At 46.1% G+C, this 19,635-nt stretch overlaps 1 protein-coding gene across 1 annotated transcript; it reads left to right on the top strand.

Moving 5' to 3' along the window:
* The first annotated feature begins 1,840 nt into the window (after positions 1-1,840).
* LOC125588275 lies at positions 1,841-3,991 on the top strand. Its single transcript, XM_048759543.1, has 4 exons — positions 1,841-2,657; positions 2,730-2,842; positions 3,334-3,860; positions 3,985-3,991. The coding sequence occupies exons 1-4, from the start codon at positions 1,841-1,843 to the stop codon at positions 3,989-3,991; spliced, it is 1,464 nt and encodes a 487-aa protein (XP_048615500.1).
* Positions 3,992-19,635: the final 15,644 nt, after the last annotated feature.

Below are 19,635 nucleotides of genomic sequence, written 5' to 3'. Positions count from 1 at the left end.
CTAGGGTTTCTTTTTGTCGATTTCTTTAAGAACATGGGGGGAGGCAGCTTTGTTTTCCCAACTTTCAATCTAAGAATTATTCAGTCAACTTTGTTGTCTTGTCTCTAGCTTTCTCTGTTCAGCTCAAGAACATTGATCTCACTTAAAGGAAGCAATTCCTGAGAATCCCATCTTAGACAATACAAGGTGATCTTGTGTCTTCAGAGAGGCGTCCATAGTCCAGCAGAGTGCTAGTAGCCTCCAAGGACATCCCTATTTCATTCCCCTTCAAGTGATCCAGGAGCAGAAGCCATACCCAGGCTGCACCAAGTGGTATCAGAGCCACTGGAAGGTTAGGGTTTGCTATTTTGACTACTCAGATCATTCATTCCATCAAACACTTCTCTTATCTTTCTATCTGTTGCAAGCCAGCTGAGCCAACCCTGCAAATCAAAAAAAAAAAAAAAAAAAAATAGAGATCTCTGATCCAAATCAAAAAAAAAAAAAAAAGCTGAAGAGTAATCCAGCTAGCTGAAGAGAAATCCAGCTCAGGGTGGTAAAGTCAGCTGGTGCCTAAATCTCTTAATACTTTCTTTCTGATTCATTGGGGTTAGTTCTAGATCTTAAGTGTAGAACTTTGTTTTTCAACTGAACTTGTGGGAAGAGCTGAGACTTGGCGATTTGAAAACTTGAGTGAGAGAGAGATACTTTTGTTCTTGGCTTTGTGTTTTCTCTAACTATTTCAGAAAAAATGAGTGAAGAGAGACGAGATGGAAAGCAACCAGAGGGTTCAGGAGAATCGGCTGTCCAGCAAATCAACCTCAATCAAGTTCAATTTGAGGCTATGATGGCTGAGATAACCAGACGAATTCAAAATACGTACAACCTTGCACAACAAGCTAATGAAAACTTACCTGGTGTTAATGCATGGCAAGAGATGGATGCGGTTGCTGCTGGAGCTCAGAGAGCACGCATTGGACCTATAAGAGGGCCACGAGTTGAGATTGGGGGTCGTGGGGTTTATGGAGAACATTATCAAGAAGATTCAGCTGATGAAAGTGATGATGGATCTCAGGCTAGTCAGCATGGTAGAAACTACAACCGCATGCGACCAGCTACTGATAACCTAGGCAATCTCAAGCTTAGAATCCCTCCATTCCATGGGAAGAATGATCCTGATGCTTACTTAGAGTGGGAGAAGAAGATTGAACTGGTTTTCAATTGCCAGCAGCTCACTGAGGAGAGAAAAGTGAGACTAGCAGCTACTGAATTCTGTGGATATGCTATTAGCTGGTGGGATCAGATTGCTACTACCAGGAGACGCAATGGAGAGCCTCAAGTAGCTTCCTGGTTTGAGATGAAAACTGTGATGAAGAAGAGATTTGTTCCTAATCACTATGGAAGAGATCTACACCAGAAGTTGAGAAGGCTTTCTCAAGGGTCTAAGAGTGTAGAGGACTATCACCAGGAGATGGAAACACTCATGTTAAAAGCTGATTTAGAAGAAGGTGTAGAAGCTACTATGGCTAGATTCCAAGGAGGTCTTAACAGAGATATACAAGATAGGTTGGAGCTACAAGAATATGAGGACATGGATGAACTGCTACATAAGGCTATTTTGATTGAGCAGCAGAACAAGAGGAAGAGCTCTACCCGGTCTTCATACACTCCTGCTTCAAAACCGGCCTAGTCCAGGGAAGATAAGCCAGGGGATAAGTCCAAGGACGGTTCTTCTTCAGTAGAGACCAAGAGAGATGACAAGGGTAAAGGAGTAGCAACATCTACTAAGACCAGGAACATCAAGTGTTTCAAGTGTCATGGCTTTGGCCACTATGCTAATGAGTGCACCAACAAGAAGGTGATGACTATCTTAGCCAACGGGGAGGTGATATCTGAAGAGGAGGACGCCGGCCAAGAGTCAGATGAGGAAGGCGTGGAGTACCCTGTCCGTGGAGAGCTACTAGTCACCAGGAGACTTCTCAATGCTCAATCTAAAGCCAAAGAAGATGAGCAAAGGGAAAACTTGTTCCACACCAGATGCTTTGTTCAAGAAAAGGTTTGTAGCTTGATCATTGATGGAGGAAGCTGTACTAATGTAGCAAGTGCTGAGTTGGTGGAGAAGTTGGGTCTTCAAGTGTTCAAGCATCCTAAACCATATCTCTTGCAATGGATCAATGATGAGGGTGGATTACAGATCACCAAGCAAGTGAAGGTCTTGCTATCAGTGGGAAAGTACCAGGATGAGATCACTTGTGATGTAGCACCCCTTGAAGCTAGCCACATCCTTCTTGGACGTCCATGGCAGTATGATAAGAGATCAGTACATGATGGCTTTACAACCAGATACACTTTTATCCATAAGGAGAAACAAGTTACCCTGGCGCCAATGACCCCTCAGGAGGTACACCAGGATCAGATGCATCTCAAAATGAAGAGAGGAGAGTCCAAGGCCGCCAGCAAGTCCTTGCTTCTTGAAGAGACCAGCCAGGTAAGTAAACTCAACCTCTTTGCTACTGCTAAAGATATCAAAACTGCTGTGATTGAACAATCAAATTTGATACTAGTGGTTTATAAAGAATTGTTGAGCTCTACTACTAACCCTGCTCCTGAGATTCCAGAGGAGATTGAGTGCCTTTTGCAGGAGTATAGAGATGTGTTCCCAGAGGACAATCCAATAGGTCTGCCGCCTATTAGGGGAATAGAGCACCAGATTGATTTTGTACCAGGAGCTACTTTACCAAACCGTCCAGCATACAGGACCAACCCTGTGGAGACCAAGGAGCTTCAGAAACAAGTCAATGAGCTAATGGAGAAGGGACATATCAGGGAGAGTATGAGTCCTTGTGTTGTACCTGTCCTCTTGGTACCAAAAAAAGATGAAGCTGGAGGATGTGTGTGGACTGCAGAGCCATCAACAACATAACAGTTAAGTACAGGCACCCTATTCCTCGCTTAGATGATATGCTAGATGAGTTACATGGTTCATGTGTCTTTTCTAAAATTGATTTAAAGAGTGGTTACCACCAGATTAGAATGAAAGAAGGAGATGAGTGGAAAACTGCTTTTAAAACTAAGCTAGGATTGTATGAATGGCTTGTGATGCCTTTTGGACTTACTAATGCACCTAGTACTTTCATGAGGTTAATGAATCATGTCTTGAGAGCTTTGATAGGACGATTTGTAGTTGTTTACTTTGATGATATCCTGATTTACAGCAAGACTATGAAAGAACATGTTAACCACTTGAAACAAGTTCTGGATGTGCTTAGAAAAGAAAATCTGTATGCTAACTTTACAAAGTGTTCTTTTGGCACAGATAACCTTGTCTTTTTAGGTTTTGTTGTGACTTCACAGGGCATACAGGTTGATGAGGAAAAAGTGAAGGCTATCAGGGAGTGGCCGATTCCTAAATCTATTGGAGAGGTCAGAAGTTTTCATGGACTTGCTGGCTTCTACAGGAGGTTTGTGAGAGATTTCAGTACAGTTGCAGCACCACTGACTGAAGTAATCAAAAAGAGTGTAGGTTTCACTTGGGGACCAACCCAAGAAGAGGCATTTCAAATGCTAAAAGAGAAGTTAACAAGTGCTCCCTTACTTGCACTTCCTGACTTTTCTATAACTTTTGAAATTGAATATGATGCATCTGGTATTGGAATTGGAGCTGTATTGGTGCAGGATAAGAAACCCATAGCTTACTTCAGTGAGAAACTAGGAGGCGCCACCTTGAACTATCCTACCTATGACAAGGAGCTGTATGCCTTGGTGAGAGCTTTACAAGTGTGGCAACATTACTTGTGGCCTAAGGAGTTTGTGATCCATACAGATCATGAATCCCTTAAACATCTCAAAGGGCAACAGAAGCTGAACAAGAGACATGCCAGGTGGGTGGAGTTCATTGAGACCTTTCCTTATGTCATCCACTACAAGAAAGGTAAGGAGAATGTAGTGGCTGATGCACTCTCCAGAAGGTATACTCTTTTATCTTCAATGGAAACTAAACTTTAGGCTTTGAACATATCAAATCTTGCTATGCTAATGATCCTGAGTTTAAAGATGTGTTTAGAGAATCTGAGAAACATGCTAGTGGAAAATTCTACCAAGTAAAAGGATTTCTTTTCTATGATAACCGCCTGTGTGTTCCTAGTGGTTCTTTGAGAGAATTGTATGTTAGGGAAGCTCACGCAGGAGGGCTGATGGGACACTTTGGAGTCGCCAAAACACTCTCCACCTTGCAGGAGCACTTCTACTGGCCGGGTATGAAGAAAGAAGTGGAGCGTGTGTGCTCAAGGTGTGTCTTGTGCAAGCAAGCCAAGTCTAAGGTCCAACCAACAGGTTTGTATACACCTCTCCCTATTCCTACTGCACCATGGATTGATATCTCTATGGACTTTGTCTTAGGATTGCCTAGAACTCGGAAAGGAAGAGATAGTATCTTTGTGGTTGTTGATAGATTTTCTAAGATGGCTCACTTCATACCTTGTCATAAAACTGATGATGCATCTTTGGTAGCTGATCTATTCTTTAGAGAAGTTGTTAGATTGCATGGTATGCCTAGGACTATAGTTTCTGATAGAGATACTAAGTTCCTTAGCTATTTCTGGAAAACTCTGTGGGGAAAGTTGGGAACTAAGCTATTGTTTTCAACTACTTTTCATCCCCAAACTGATGGTCAAACTGAATCAGTCAATAGGACATTGTCTACTCTTTTGCGTGCCATCATTAAGAGTAACATTAGGACATGGGAGGATTGTTTACCACATGTAGAGTTTGCATATAACAGAGCAGTGCATTCAGCTACTAAACTCTCACCTTTTCAAGTTGTTTATGGTTTTAACCCATTGTATCCTCTTGATTTATTTGCTTTACCTTTAAAAGAACAAACTAACTTTGATGGCAAGCAAAAGGCCGAGTTTGTTTTGTCTTTGCATGAGCAGGTCAGGAAGAACATTGAGGAGAGAACCAAGATGTATGAGAGGCAGAAGAGCAAGGGGCGCAAGGAGCTAGTACTTGAACCGGGTGATCTTGTGTGGATTCACATGAGAAAAGAGAGGTTTCCTGTTGAGAGAAAATCAAAGTTGCTACCAAGGAAAGATGGGCCTTTCAGAGTGCTGAAGAGAATCAACAACAATGCCTACCAGATCGATCTTGAAGGGAAATACACAATCAGTTCTACTTTCAAAGTTTCTGACTTGGATCCTTTTATTGCAGATGATTTGGATTTGAGGTCAAATCCTTTTAAAGGAGGAGGGGATGGTGTAGCCATGAGTAGAGACATTGGAGAGCTGAGTGAGTCTGACGAGGGAGAGCAAGACCTAAGCAGAGAAGAGCCAGACTTGAGAAGAGAAGAGCCAGACTTGAGCAGAGAAGAACCAAATGAGCTAGCCAGCTTGTGGAGTGGACCAGTAACCAGATCAAGGCTGAGAGCACAAGAGGAGAGGCTCCAGGAGATAGCCAAAATCGTGGGTCTTGGATCAAGACAAGGAGATCAAGATAAACCAGTCTGTTGGTTTAATTTAATTACTTTGTAAGAGCTTTGGTTATTGGGCTTTCATTTAATTTAAACCAAAGACAATTAGGATTTTAAAATAAACCAATTTCAATTGGATTAGGATTAGAATTAGAATTAAACCATCCTGGTTTACTTCTAGGGTTTCTTTTTGTCGATTTCTTTAAGAACATGGGGGGGAGGCAGCTTTGTTTTCCCTACTTTCAATCTAAGAATTATTCAGTCAACTTTGTTGTCTTGTCTCTAGCTTTCTCTGTTCAGCTCAAGAACATTGATCTCACTTAAAGGAAGGAATTCCTGTGAATCCCATCTTAGACAATACAAGGTGATCTTGTGTCTTTGAGTAGCAAACCATCTCTGTCGCCATTCCATAGCTTCAGAGAGGCGTCCATAGTCCAGCAGAGTGCTAGTAGCCTCCAAGGACATCCCTATTTCATTCCCCTTCAAGTGATCCAGGAGCAGAAGCCATACCCAGGCTGCACCATGTTGAGTTTCGACACCCGAAGCGCCTGCGTCAGCAGACGATGTTAAATCGTCTTTTCTTGAAACGTTGTCGGTCGAAGATTTATCAATCTTCGTGCGTTTGCGATTTTCCGTTGCAGAGGTCGTCATCTGTCTTAACATGTGTTCCGCGAGGAAGCACAGTCGCGACTGTTTCTGACATCCCCAGATAGCTGCGACTCCGTTTGGGGTCGGGAATTTGTCGCCCAGGTGGTACGTCGATGGAATGGCTTGCATAGCGTTGAGCCATGGGGCTCCCATGATCACGTTGTAGATGTCAGGATGATCGACTACCGCGAACTCGATGATTTTTTTGTTCTCCTTGGCCATGACTGGTAGCTGAATCGATCTGAGGGTCATTGATACTTCACCTGAAAAGCCTGTGAGCGGTTTCGGAGTTGGAGTTATTTCTCAGAGTTCGATGCTCATCCGATTGAGAGTGTCGCGGAAGATTACATTGACCGTGCTTCCCGTGTCGATGAGTACTCTTCCGACTTCCAGATCTCGTATGGCGAGGTCTATGACGAGCGGATCGCAGTGACGCTGATCGATCCCGCCGGCTTCCTCTTTTGTGAAGGTGATTGAGCAGTTCTGATCATCTCGGGTAGGAGACCATGTAGGCCAGTTTGCGCTTGACTCCGCCTTCCGCTGGTAAGTCTTGATGGCCGAAACCGTATCGTTGCAGAATTGCGATCCTCCGGTGATCATGTTAACTCTACGACGATTGTTATCGTTCCCTTTGTCGTCTGGCCTCCTGCCGCGTTTATCCCCAGATTGGTTTCTTTGAGGAGATCTCTCGGCGGGAAGATTTCTGTCCGGCTATGGGGGGCGATCGGTCTCGAGGATGAGATCTTTCACGCTGGTTACTTCCGAGAGGTCTCCGGCTAGTAGCTTCGCGGCCAGCCTTGCTCCAAAGACCTTGCAGTTAGTCGTGTAGTGCCCTCGGGACTGGTGGAACTCGCAGAAGGTGTTTTCATCATATCCTTGATTGCGAGTCCACGTATTACCCGTGGTTCGGCCCTGGTCTGAGCCGATCGCGTAATTGTGCGCTCCTTGGAGTTCTTTCCCCTTGTGATGGACGTACTTGTCGTTACGAGGGTTCTTCTTCCTTGTTTTTGGTTCTACATCTTTCGAGGATGATCTCGCCGACTTATGTTTTTGCGATAAGATTTTCGTTTCTTCCTTGATCATGACGTAGTCCGTGGCCTTGTGGAGGGCGTCTTGAATTGTTCGCGGTTTTTCGAGGGATATCCATTTTCTGAATTTCGACTTGTACCAGAGCGCCTTTCTGAGCGCATCGATGGCACCTTGTCGCTTATACCGCTGATCCTAGACATTACCAACTTGAATCGGCTGATGAACTCGTGGAGGGGTTCGTCTTCCCTCTGGGGCAGACTCCAGAGATCGACATCGGAAGTTTCTCTATCTATGAACATAGAGTATTGCTTGAGAAATTCCGATGCGAGCTGTCGGAAACTTCCGATAGAGTTTCTCTTAAGGCGTGCGAACCATTCGAGGGCTGCTCCTTCTAGATTCTCGACGAACAGGCGGCAGTAGCCGGCGTCTCTTTCGCCGTCCTTCAGCCTCGCTCTTCCCATCGTGATGTGGAAAGCCTGAAGGTGCGCTCTCGGATCGGTCGTACCATCATACTTCGGTACTTTGATTTTTCCTGGATCGGATACCCTCGTATCTGAGATGCGAGCGGTGAAAGGGGTCTTCCGAGCCCCTTCCAGCAGCCTGTCGATCTCGGGGGCAGCGCTGGTAGCGTGATGGATTTGGGATTTTACGGCTCTTACTTCTGCCGCAGTCTTGATGATATAGGCACGAAGATCGCGTATATCCGACGTCTCGTCAGCAGATTTCCGTGCTTGTCGGCGTTTACTGCGAGTGAGCTCGGTTTGTTTTTCAGCCAGCTCTTCTTGTTCGTTCCAATAGAGGATTTCCTCCTCTTCTATCATTGGTTTGTCGAACGGAGAGCTTTCCCGAGTGAATCGGCTTCTGGTCCACCTTGGATGCCTGTCGACGTCCTCATCAGTATTGTTGGAGACATCGCTAGGATCCAGGTCGACTTGCTCGACTCCGTTGTCCCCCGAAGCCTTCGAGGGAGGCGGAGGGCTTTCAGAGTTTCCCATTTCGATGGGAGATTTTTCGCTAGGGTTTTGACCAAGGTTGTTCCTGCGCGGCTCCAGGCCTGTTGAGCGGGGTTGCAAAGTCGATTCTTTTCCCGCGGACTTTAGTGGTTCCGCGGAGGAGGATTGCTCGAGTCCTTGCCGTTAAAGTTTCAACTCGTTTGGTCAAGGTGCTCACAAGCTTATCCTGTTCTTTCGACCTTTTTTCGTAGGTGGCGAACATCCTTTTAAACTCCTCGAGCGCCGCGGCGTTGGCTGGTGCGTTGGCCGCGGATACGTCCGCTTCGGGAGTGTGGAGATCAGTGCCACTGCTTCCGTTAAGAGGAGTCTGCACGTTATCCGTGTCGTCAGTTGACATGTCTGGTTGAGCGTGATGTGGTTGAGAGCTAGATTGATCCGTACCCCCCTCCTTCTAGCGCCAAACTGTGGGAACCGAAATTCGCACTGTCGATTTTCGTTTAAATTAGGAAAGTAGGAGAACCCTAGTTTCCTAGAGGTCCCGAATATCTGCTAATACCACACGCTAAGCAATCAGAACACGAGATAACAACGATAAATTATATGAAATCATAAAAAGAGAGCAAAGAGAAGTCTTATTCCGAATTTGCGTATGAGCGTTTACAACAAGGTATAAGCCTGGGCTCGAGAGCTGTCGGCGAGATTCCTAGTTCTAACAACCCTAAGACGGCTAAACCTAATTGAGGCACAGCTCGAATAACAAAAACAGAAAGTTGCCTAATTGCTCTAAATGCTAAGTTTGCTCTGTCCAAGTTCCTCCTCCATGCCTCTCGCCTAGGACTCCTTATATACTGGCTCCAAGGTCGGTTTACACTTTTCCCCTTCTGCCCTTAAGCCGTCATAGCATAAAAATGGAGATATTCCATTTTTTTCTGATCTTCGTAATTATCTTCAAAATTTCGTATTTATCCGCGAAAAATTGACATTTATCTTTCCTTGCGAACCAAGCGTAAACCGCCGAAATCGTAAGAAATCGTAAGTTGGTTAAGAAATCGTAAGTTGGGCCTCGAGTCATGTCTTAGGTCCCTTTGGGCCGTCTTCCGACTCTAAGCGTTTATTACGGCTTCTTTCGATAAAGAACGAACTTTCCGCGGTTTTTACGGTAAAGCTTGATCGATAACTTAGAATGGCGGGGAATCGTGAAATGGGTTCGCTACGGTCTTCGGGAGATAGCATCGAAGGGTAGACGAGAATGCATGGACTAATGTCGTATCGAGTTTCGGAAGAGCTCGGTCGCTACGTAGCGACCGATCTTCGGTTCGAGCTCGGTCGCTACGTAGCGACCGAGCGGAATGGACGTTCGGTTGCTACGTAGCGACTGAGCCTTGACTCGAACTCGGTCGCTATGTAGCGACCGAGTGGAGCACGTGTTCGGTCGCTGCGCAACGATACTTTTCGGGCTTTTGTCCGATGACTCTCGTTTTCTTTGCAAAGCTTTTCGTAAAGAAGAATCAATTTCGAAAAAGTATTTGTCGAAGAAGTTTTCTACGTTTTTCTTCTTCGGGGATTTGGACGTTAACTTCGTCGTAACCGTTTTCGACCCCAACAGGCACCTGACTCGTTCCAGAACCCTGGCCTCTGGTGCGACTTCCATCGCGACCGCGGTCACAAAACTGAAGACTGCATCGCTCTAAGGATCGAGGTCAATGAACTACTCCAAAAAGGGCATCTCCGGGAATTCCTCTCAGAAAAATCCAAGAACCATCTAAAGAAAGAGGTGCCGGCGAAATCCGCTGGAGATATACCCGCCTCACCACCTCGCCAGGACCGAGTGATCCATGTCATATCCGGAGGTTCAGAGATAAGCGGCGTGAGTCATGCAGCTGCCAAGAAAAGCACCCACAACGCCAAGCACGGCCTGGAGACGACCAAACCAAAGCGCTTGCTCCTAGGTACCGACTAAATAAGCTTCACGGCTAAGGAGCATGAGAAGATCCTGGCTCCCCACCACGATGCCCTGGTCATCTCGCTCACCATAGCAAACTGCTTGGTAAAAAGAATACTAGTGGACAATGGTAGCTCCAGCAACATCATCTTCCAGACTGCTTACCAGGACCCAGGGCTGGACGAGAGCGCCGTAACATGCAAAATATCTCCCCTCATCGGATTCAGCGGCGAAGTTAAGCAAACAGCCGGAGAGGTCACTCTCCCAGTGTACGCTGAAGGGATCAACATGTCTACCAAGTTCCTGGTCGTCGACAGTCAATCAGCATACAACATGATCCTAGGAAGATCCTGGATTTACGACATGGGAGCTGTCCCTTCAACCCTTCATCAAATGGTGAAATTCCCTATACCCTGGGGCATCAGAATAATCAAAGGAAATCAGGAGAATTCTAGATCCTGCTACCAGACCACCGTAAAGGGAAAGACCAAGGTCTTATAGCAATTACAGAAGAGACCTCAGGTACCGCGAACCCAGGGACCAGAGGTCAAGAGGTCTGGCGAATGGCGATCGGTTCAAAGGACGAAGACCCCGAATCACGTGAAGGACCACCTAAGGACCGGTATCGACCGCTTCGCATGGTCTCACTCAAGGTCCTCCAAAGCGGTAACTGTTCAGAAGACAGGGACCTCGCAAGATCCTCGTCCTCCACCCCACATGGATCTCGCCAGCTACCAATCGATGGTCTCGCAACTAAAGAAGCGGAGCATAAGCAACGTGAGGAGACCTCCTCTGAAATCATACCAGACAGATCTGGGGCAGAGGGTACCCTGCCAACGGAGAACAAAGATACTTAGCCAAGCCAGAGTTCTTCAAACCTGGTCGCTCTGCTGAATGAATGTGACTACCCATCTCATGACCGTGTTGAGAACCTTCATCACCAGGAAACACTGGCCGCGAATCCCCAATAGCAAGATAATCTACAGAAGCTGGGTAACGAGACAAATCTCGGTCACGGTCCCCAGACCCAAGGGAGAAGCAGTACCCAGCAATGGAGAGAGGGACGACGCGCCAAGGAAACAATCCTATAATCCTCAACAAACTGGGATGAAGTCCACCTCCCAGGAGGAAAGCGACAGATGGGTCCACAGAACCCAGAGGACTGGTCCCGACCACGGAGTACCGCCAGGGACCGCAGCAAAAAAAGAGGAATCCTCCAGCAGGGGCACTCATCCAAATAGCGAAACAGAGCCTACGGGATACATAACAAAGGTAAAACATGGCCTAACCACCGGGGTACCTCGCAAGCTGATGTCTTGTACGGTCTCCGGATCATGATTTTTATTACTTATTATTTAAGCATTATGTTTTCCTACTGCTATGTACGCTGAAACGTCTCCGGACAAAGCTTATGCAATAAAATAGTATCGACTATAAAAGAATAGTAGGAATATCATAATACTTAAAGGGGCAAACGAGCAGGATCAGGTCGAAGCGACCGCCGATCCTGGCCAACCCTCAATGAAAAAGTGGTACAACCACAAAACGGGTATGAGACATAAGGTAGGAATGGGTCTGCGCAAGCCCGAGTATACCGTCAAAATAACCTAAAACCCCTGTATAGCCTCTGGCATATCGGGGTCCCAAACTAAAATAAATACCCAAACGTGAAAAGTACATGTATTAAAACGCTACATCCTAAATAAAACAGGGGACACAAGGTATAATTGCAAAAGTACTGCGATAGCAGGGAGCAAAAGTGCAAAAGTCCGGGAGCACCCTATAATATCCTGCTTCTCCATACGTGGAAAGCAGCGTAAGCCTGGCACTTGGGTTTTCACCCATACCAGCACCCTCTAAGTCTGATAGTGGCTTCCTGCAGAAGCAGCGTGCAGCACGACAACTCAATCGTGGCCAGCTTCCGAGCGGCAGAATACGAAATCCCAACAGGTACCGATAGTAGCCTCGCCTAGGATGGCAGAATACGGTCCCTTAAAACTAATATTCCGGGTTCTGAGAAAGAACTCCGGACTCAGAAAGGCCTCAAGGTCAAGAACCCACAGGTTCCTAAAAACCCACAGGTTCCTAAAAATGACCTCAGGGTCCAAAGACTACGAGTCCTATCAAAAACCTTAGGGCCCAGAAGCCATGGGTTCCCCAGAAACAACCTCTGGGTCCTGAACCCATCAGTTCCCCAAGTGATCTTAGGGTCCAAGGCATAGGGAACCAGCCAAGAACTTAAAAGACCGAGGGTTCCAGGGAATCCCAGCACCTAAAGCCCACGCGGCTCGGATCTTGCAAGAAGATCCTCAAAAAGTTTTCTCCACACCAACGCTTAGATTACTCGCGCAGTATTCATCAGCTCTCTAATTCATCTCCGTGAATCAAGCTTCGAAACCCTGAGATCATTCCGCAACCTGCAAAGTACGGGCAATCACAGAAGACAGCCAAAACTCCGGGCTTAAAGGACGAAAGGTCCATCAAGAACAGAGGTCAAGGTCAACAACAAGCAAGTGAGTGATGCAAAACTCCGAAAGCATTCTTAAGAAGCCACAGCAGGGCCATTGTTTAAACACAACAAAACTAAAAGGCACAGGGGCCTGATTCAAAGTCTTAAACCCTCACCGTGGGCAGTTACAAAATAAAAAGAGACCCCTTCATGGGGTCAAGATTTCAGAGGAGAGATTGGAATCAGCTGGCAGGAGCGTCATCAGCAGCGGGCTCCGGCGTCTTCTCCGCCTCCATTTCGCCAGGGACCTGCGGTTCACCCTCAAAGGAAGGAGTGGGAAGTCCTAGAAGCTCGGCCTCAGTGATCTTCACCATTATGTACTGCTCCAGGATGTTCGCAAGATCCCAACTGTCGGTCTGGCCATTGAGCCACTCCCTCATCAGCTCTCATCGAGCCACGACCTTGGCACCATTCACCGCCATCACGTTCTCTGCCTCAAAGGTCTCCGCAGTATCCTTCAGATCGTTCAGCTCCTCTTCCCTGTTCTTTAGCTGACCCCTCAGAGAGACATTCTCCGTTGCTGCCAGTTCTCCTGCTTCCTCCTGGTTCCTCGCCTTGAGCCTCAAAGCCTTAATCTCCTTATCCTTGGCTAAAGCAACATCCTTTTCCTCGCGCAGCTGGGAGGCAAGAGCATCCATCTCGGCTTTCGTGGAAGCCGCACCTACCATCCTCTCCCCAAGATGGAACAATTGAGACGCCACCTGCCCATCAGATCTAATCAATAAACAGAACCAAAAGATCAAAAAGTCATATGGAGCATTACCTGAAACAAGTCACCCTGGAGCGACTGAATGGCCACGGAGGAATCTTCCTCTGACGCCAAGAGCACTAGAGTCGAAGGAAATACCTTCGTGTTAAGGTTGGTAAGCACTGTAGTCCAATCATAAGAGGCAGAAGGAGAAGAGCCCGAAGCCTTGGATTTCTTCTTAGAAGAGGAAGGAGCAGTAGCAGCAACCATCAGACGTTTGCTGCTCCTGAGAAACTGAACCTCATCGTCATCGACAGAGGCAGCTCGCTTGTGTTTGTATTCCGCTAACGCCTCGTCACCTTTGGATCTTGACATCTCACCTAAAATTCAAAAGCAAATCCAGTCAATGACTATAAGGGAAAAATGAAAGAGAATGAAAGGCTTACCCCAGATGCTGCAACGCTTTAACACCGCCTTGCTTACGAGAAAAGGAATCTGGCGTCGCTCGATAGGAAGCCTCAACATCTGCTCTATGGTCTTCCTCCCAGAAGAGTAGTCCACACGAGGTAAATCTACATCAAGAAAACAGGAGACTATCAATACCTCCTTTGCCTAAAGGACCTTCGTGACTCGTACAGCTAGCCTACCCTCTAGTTGCCATATAGGTAAAAATCCTGGAAGTCGCATAAAGGCAAACTTCTCAGTCCAGTTTCCAGTAAAAGCTGGAAAACGCTTCCTCTCTCTCTTAGGAACTTCCCTAACAGGAGGCTCCTTGCCCCGAGGATGAAGATAGTACCTCCATTCTGAGCCGCTTAAAGGAGAAACAAAACAAGAGCACAAAACCTCAGCCACCCCGATTATGAGCCCTTGGAGATCGCCCAAATTTTGCAACGCTATCAAAGTTATCTAAGCCGGAGGGCTCAATTGACCTGGGGAAATCTCCAAGGTTTCCGATATCTTGGCCACCAAAGAAGGGACTCGATCCCTGAAACCTGACTCGAAGTAACCCTCATATACAGGAACTTCATCCACGCCAAAATCCGAGACTATATCTTCTGGACTTGGCACTCGGATGATGATGTCAGCAGGGAGATTATACTTCATCCTCCAGTTTGCAACCTCCTCAACCCCTATTACCGAAGGAGAGCCTATCGGAAGGTACAGGTTTCCCTCCGCGACGGGCGAAACATTCCGGGCAACGATAGCTTTAGGATCTTCCACCTCAACAGTCAAATCCAGAGAAGAGTCAGAAGAGTCCATGGACACTGACGGAGCAACCGCGTCCTTCACCTTGCTAGATCTAACTCTACTACCTATGGAAGAAGAATCTGGGGAGAGACCCGACTCAGCCTTCAGAAACAGAAAGGGTTGGAAGGAAGGGCCTAAAAGCAAGCGTAAGAGGAGAAAGAAAATGTTACCTGTGGAATGAAGACCCGAACTAAGATGTGGAGATCGCGAGAAATCTTTGTAGCAAGAGAAAAGGAAATTGAAAAGGTCTGGCGGCAAAAACGTAGAGATAGAACCAAAAACCCTAAAGACGCCTTACACGCGTCGAAAAGAGAATCCATGCGGGAAAGCGAATCTCGAGGTATTGGAGATCCTTTCCTCTTCCTACCCAGTCTCAGGGACCCGAGGAACTAATGGAACTCTGAGGACCACCCTACCAGCATTACTTCTCCGGCCCAAGGGATTCCAGCGCATATTGAAGACTTCGGTTCTCTCTAACAAGAACTCTCTCCAGCCTCGTCATCTCCAGAAAATTTTAAGACGCTACTATTAGGCTCCGGCCAAATAAGGAGGAACCAATCCTTACCTGGGTTCAGAATGAGCTCCGGCTTGAGTGGAACCCAGGACAGCGAGACGGATGGAGCAGAGTCCTACCTAAAGGGGAGCCTGCTGAGAATGAGCAACCCCGGTTGACTTGAGCGCACAGGTTATTCCCCGAGTTCGATGACGAAATCGAGCAATAAGGGGCAAACTGTTAGGGAAAAATACCCCGGTATCATTTCCTCCAGCCTCGGGGCAGGACCCAGGCCCCCGGGTCCCTGATAAAGGAACGCTCCAGGTCCCCCGGGCAGGACCCAGGCCCCCGGGTCCCCGATAAAGGCACACTCCAGGTCCCCGCTAAAAGAAACCCTGGAACCAGTCCCAGGGACCGACCTCCCTTCCAAGAAATGGAAGATTTCCGATAAGGAGAAACTTCCATATTTCCGAATATGGAAGAGTTCAACCTAGATCAAACCGACTTCAAGGCGACTATATAAGGGCTCCTAAGTCCCAAAAGCAAGGGATCGACTCCTCAAGACTTAGAGATTAGAGGTAGGCAGCTAGAACTAGGGTTTACACACCAATCATTGTAGTTCCGGCTGGTTTACTCAATAATACATCTTCTCAAGTCTTTTTCTCTATTATTAACCTCAAATCCCCACGAAATACTTACAAAGACCTACATACTACCAGCTTATCCATCGTTCTGTGGTACTCACAAAGATCCTACACAAAAATCCCCTAACAGTAGCTGCGTCTCGCCCGGCGATTGGGCAGGGTTTTTCCAACTTTTGGTTGGTTCTTGGCTTTTCTCCAGGAACTCCATAAAGGAACTCTCCTCAGAAGTTCATTAACCCCTATCTCTACTTTGATGATCTATGACTATGGTCATGGTCCCTTTCTAGGAATAATTTCTATGGAATTCGCTAGAACTTAAGGTGTTCTCTTCACCCTGCTTTGTAGCTGACATATGATTAAAATATTTCCTACATGCTATAAACCAGGAATAAAAAGTGTTTTCGGGTTACCTCGTTGGTATGCACGTAGTGTTCCCATGACTTCCTGTCTTGACTCCTGAACGCATTGCCGGCGTCTAGGACCCGCTAGATTGTTGTTAGTAGGTTACCCGCTGATATTGATGTTGGTAATGTCTGCTCCTGGTCCGTATGATTAAATCCCAGGTTGTGGAGGCCTGCTTTGCATTTGAGGCCAGGAACCAGCAGGAACCAAAGATTGCAGAGGTTTGATTTGTGGTTTAGACCCGGAGCTAGCAGGGACTCTTAGGTAGTTCCTGGATTGAATCTTGCTACTGCTGTTAGCATGTTGCTATCCTCCCTTGGAGAGGTGTTTTGGGTGTCCAGCTGCGTAGATCTTGGATCTGGTGAGAATAAGTCGTTTCTTGCCCCCAAGTGGCTGGGGTTGTGAGTTTTTGCAGAAATACATGTAATGTCTCTTCCGCCTATCACATCGTCACGTAGTTTAAAACTGCCCCTCCTTCTAGCGCCAAACTGTTAGGGTATTTTGAGTATAAGCGTTCCTGCTCAGCTCTACGAAATGATATGGAGAAAGAGACATGTCGTTGTTGGATACATCTCCTGCTTAGATTGGTGATAAACCAGGAGATCCTGCTTTAGGATACTGCCATATGGGTATGGGCCAGTATATGTCACCAGTGCCTTTGTAGCAGCAGGAGATATTGGTCGTTAGGCAGGAGCTGAATGTCTACAATGAAGGTCGTAGGGTCTTCATGCTATATAGTCGATGGTTCCTGCTTCTAAAGGTATCTTTTGGGAGCTATATCGTGGAACCATGGTAGGTGTTTGGATTTATACCTGTATCCTTCAGTGGGAGATCAAGCCGTTCATAGTTCATGTGTAGGAGGTGCATAGCCTAACTGGGCACATAGCTTTGTGGGCACGTGGCCTAGTGGGCACATGGCCTAATGGATATGTAGCCTTGGGAGCATGTAGCTCTGTAGATTGTAGGAGTCATCTGTTCTAGAGGGCACATGGCCGGAACAGATGGTAAACTTGTCGATATGCTGCAGTGAGCATGATGTGTAGATGTGTCTCAGTGAGCAAGGAGTGTTCCTGCTGATGGACATGAGATCGTGGCCTGAGCCAATAGATGAAGTTGTAGACGTGCTGCAATGAACATAGAACTTCATCTGGTTGCTAGTAATTGCAGGGATTCTCCTGTTGTTAGGCATGTCGATGAAGATGGTCTTCTAGGTATGAATTCTTGCCTTGGTGGCTGTGGAGTTGGTGAGCTCTGATTATGGACGTCTTGGACCTCTTCTTTAGGTTTAGAAACCTTATATCTATAGTAGAAGTCGTGTCTCTCTCTTAGGATTTGGAAATATTGATTATATCCTTAGATAATAGAATATTTCTATTTTTCTTAAGGATGGCCATATATATTGGAATACTTCCTCTTTATCTTGGATTTAGGAAGATTCCTTCTTGTCTAAGCTGATTACCTTATATTAAGGAAGATTTCCATTTTTCCTAAGGCAGGAGAAATCACTCGCCCTGGAAGCCGGAAGCTGGATGCATGACTCTGACCCGGGGGTAGGCCCCTGGAAGTCGGAGGCAGGACCCTGGAAGTCGGAGGCAGGACCCTGACCTGGAGGTAGGACCTTGGAAGTCGTAGGCAGGAACCTGGAAGCTGGAGTAATCTCTTAATGGATTATTTTTCCCCAACAACGTGTAGGCTACATCTTGGGAATATCGACCAAAAGACACATGAATTCAACTCAAGCAAGTATCTGGACAAACAGGTAGTCTAATTATGATTCTTTCCCTTCCTCTACTCTCTTCTCTGAATTCTTTTTAACTCAATTCAAATGAACAGTGATGTTGATGCTGTCCATCGTGTTCATCTTCCTTTCAATTTTTTTTTGGGTAGTGTAGGCGATATCACTCAAATTACCTTAAGGAGTGACTTTACTTTCTCAAATAAGAGGTTCAATGGTAGTACTTAGGGATATAATTAATCCACAAGGAGCGTGGGCACACAATAAAGTCAACCAGTCGCAATTAAGCTAGGCAAACAGATTGATAAAGCATTAATTAAAGTAAAGCAGTTGAACATGGTAGTTGTTTGATTGATTGACGAGTTGGTTGATTGACTGAGGATTGCTAGACTTAGGGCTTCAATCAGGTTATCAGAACAATAATCTACAAATGCTAAGGGTTGATCCTAGAACTCATATTCATATAAGCAAGTAAACCAGCTCTGGCATGCGCTTACTAATCAAATGCCTGGAATCATGTGATTCCAACTCTCGCTTGCAAACTTATGAATGAGCATTTATCGATACCAATGGTTGAGTATCGATCGATACTCCTTCCAGACAAGCGTTAAGAACCAATTCGATTTGTTCACTAAGTTATTTAAATTAGCTTTTGCGTGCGCCTAGCAACCTAGCTCATCAGGATTCAATTCAGGTACTAGACCATGTTATAGCGTGCGCCTAACTATCCTTCCCAAGCATCTTAAAAGAGAAGCTAATGAGAAGGAGATGGATAACTTCACCAAGAGGGTTCTCAGGATACCCATGGATAAGCCATTCGATGAGACTTACTTTACCCACATATTGTGGATGTTCTACAGAGAAACCAAGGAGACTAAACAGGACATTGAGAGGATGTTCAATCAGGTCAGAGAAAAGATGAAGCATGGGATTACAACTGAAGAAGAAGAGTGATCCTGGAAAGTTTGTAGTACCATGCTTGATAAGAGGCGTTGACTACCCTTGTATGCTCTGCGACACAGGTTCTTTAGTCAGCATTTTACCAAAGGTGATGGCAGACCATATCGGTTTGAAGATAGAACCTTCGGAGGATTCGTTCACTTTTGTGGACTGTTCTAGGAGGAACTTAGGAGGAATCATCAGATACCTTGAGGTGCAGATTGGTAATGCCCTAGTTCCAGTGGACTTCCATGTCCTGGATATCAAGCTTAACTGGAATTCTTCTCTACTACTTGGGAGAGCTTTCATGGCTACTGTAGGAGCAGTTCGTAACATGTAGAGTAACCAGTTGTGCCTGACACTCATTAACCCGAATGTCTACCATGATCCAGTGTGAGTTTTCAAGTCACAGACGTCCTACGTGGAGATTGGAGATGATCCAAGATTTATAGCAGTATGTTACTTCGATTCTGGAGCTGAACGAGAATCGGATGGTGAGATATGGATCGACACTCACCCTAAGCCGTCGATCGATTATCGTTTTAAAGCGACGATCAACATGGCTTAGAAGCACCGATCGACAGTGACCCTACGACTGAGAATGATGAATTTCCAAAAGGATCGATTGACAATTGGGAGAATGATTACTACCAACCGATCTTTGCTATTCATACTGCTATCCCTTCAAGAAGGAAGATCCCTGTAATACATCCATATGAGTATGGAGTAAACAAAGATAAAGATGGCAATGCACAAGCACTGGATGGAAGGATCATCAATGTTTCTCAAGAGGATATAGAAGCGATATTAGAGATGGCTGATATATCAGGAGGGCAGTATCTGAGTCTACCACAGTATGAGGGATGTTTTCAGATGCCTGGAGTTCATCCTACAACTCCACTTATACCTTCTCCAGAAGAGGACAAGTATACTAAAGATGAGGTCATGGAGATAATGCA

This window comes from Brassica napus, chromosome C6 (assembly GCF_020379485.1).
Source record: "Brassica napus cultivar Da-Ae chromosome C6, Da-Ae, whole genome shotgun sequence".
Lineage (NCBI taxonomy): Eukaryota > Viridiplantae > Streptophyta > Magnoliopsida > Brassicales > Brassicaceae > Brassica > Brassica napus.
Note: the sequence above shows the minus strand (reverse complement) of the source record. Positions and strands in the feature narration are given on the sequence as shown.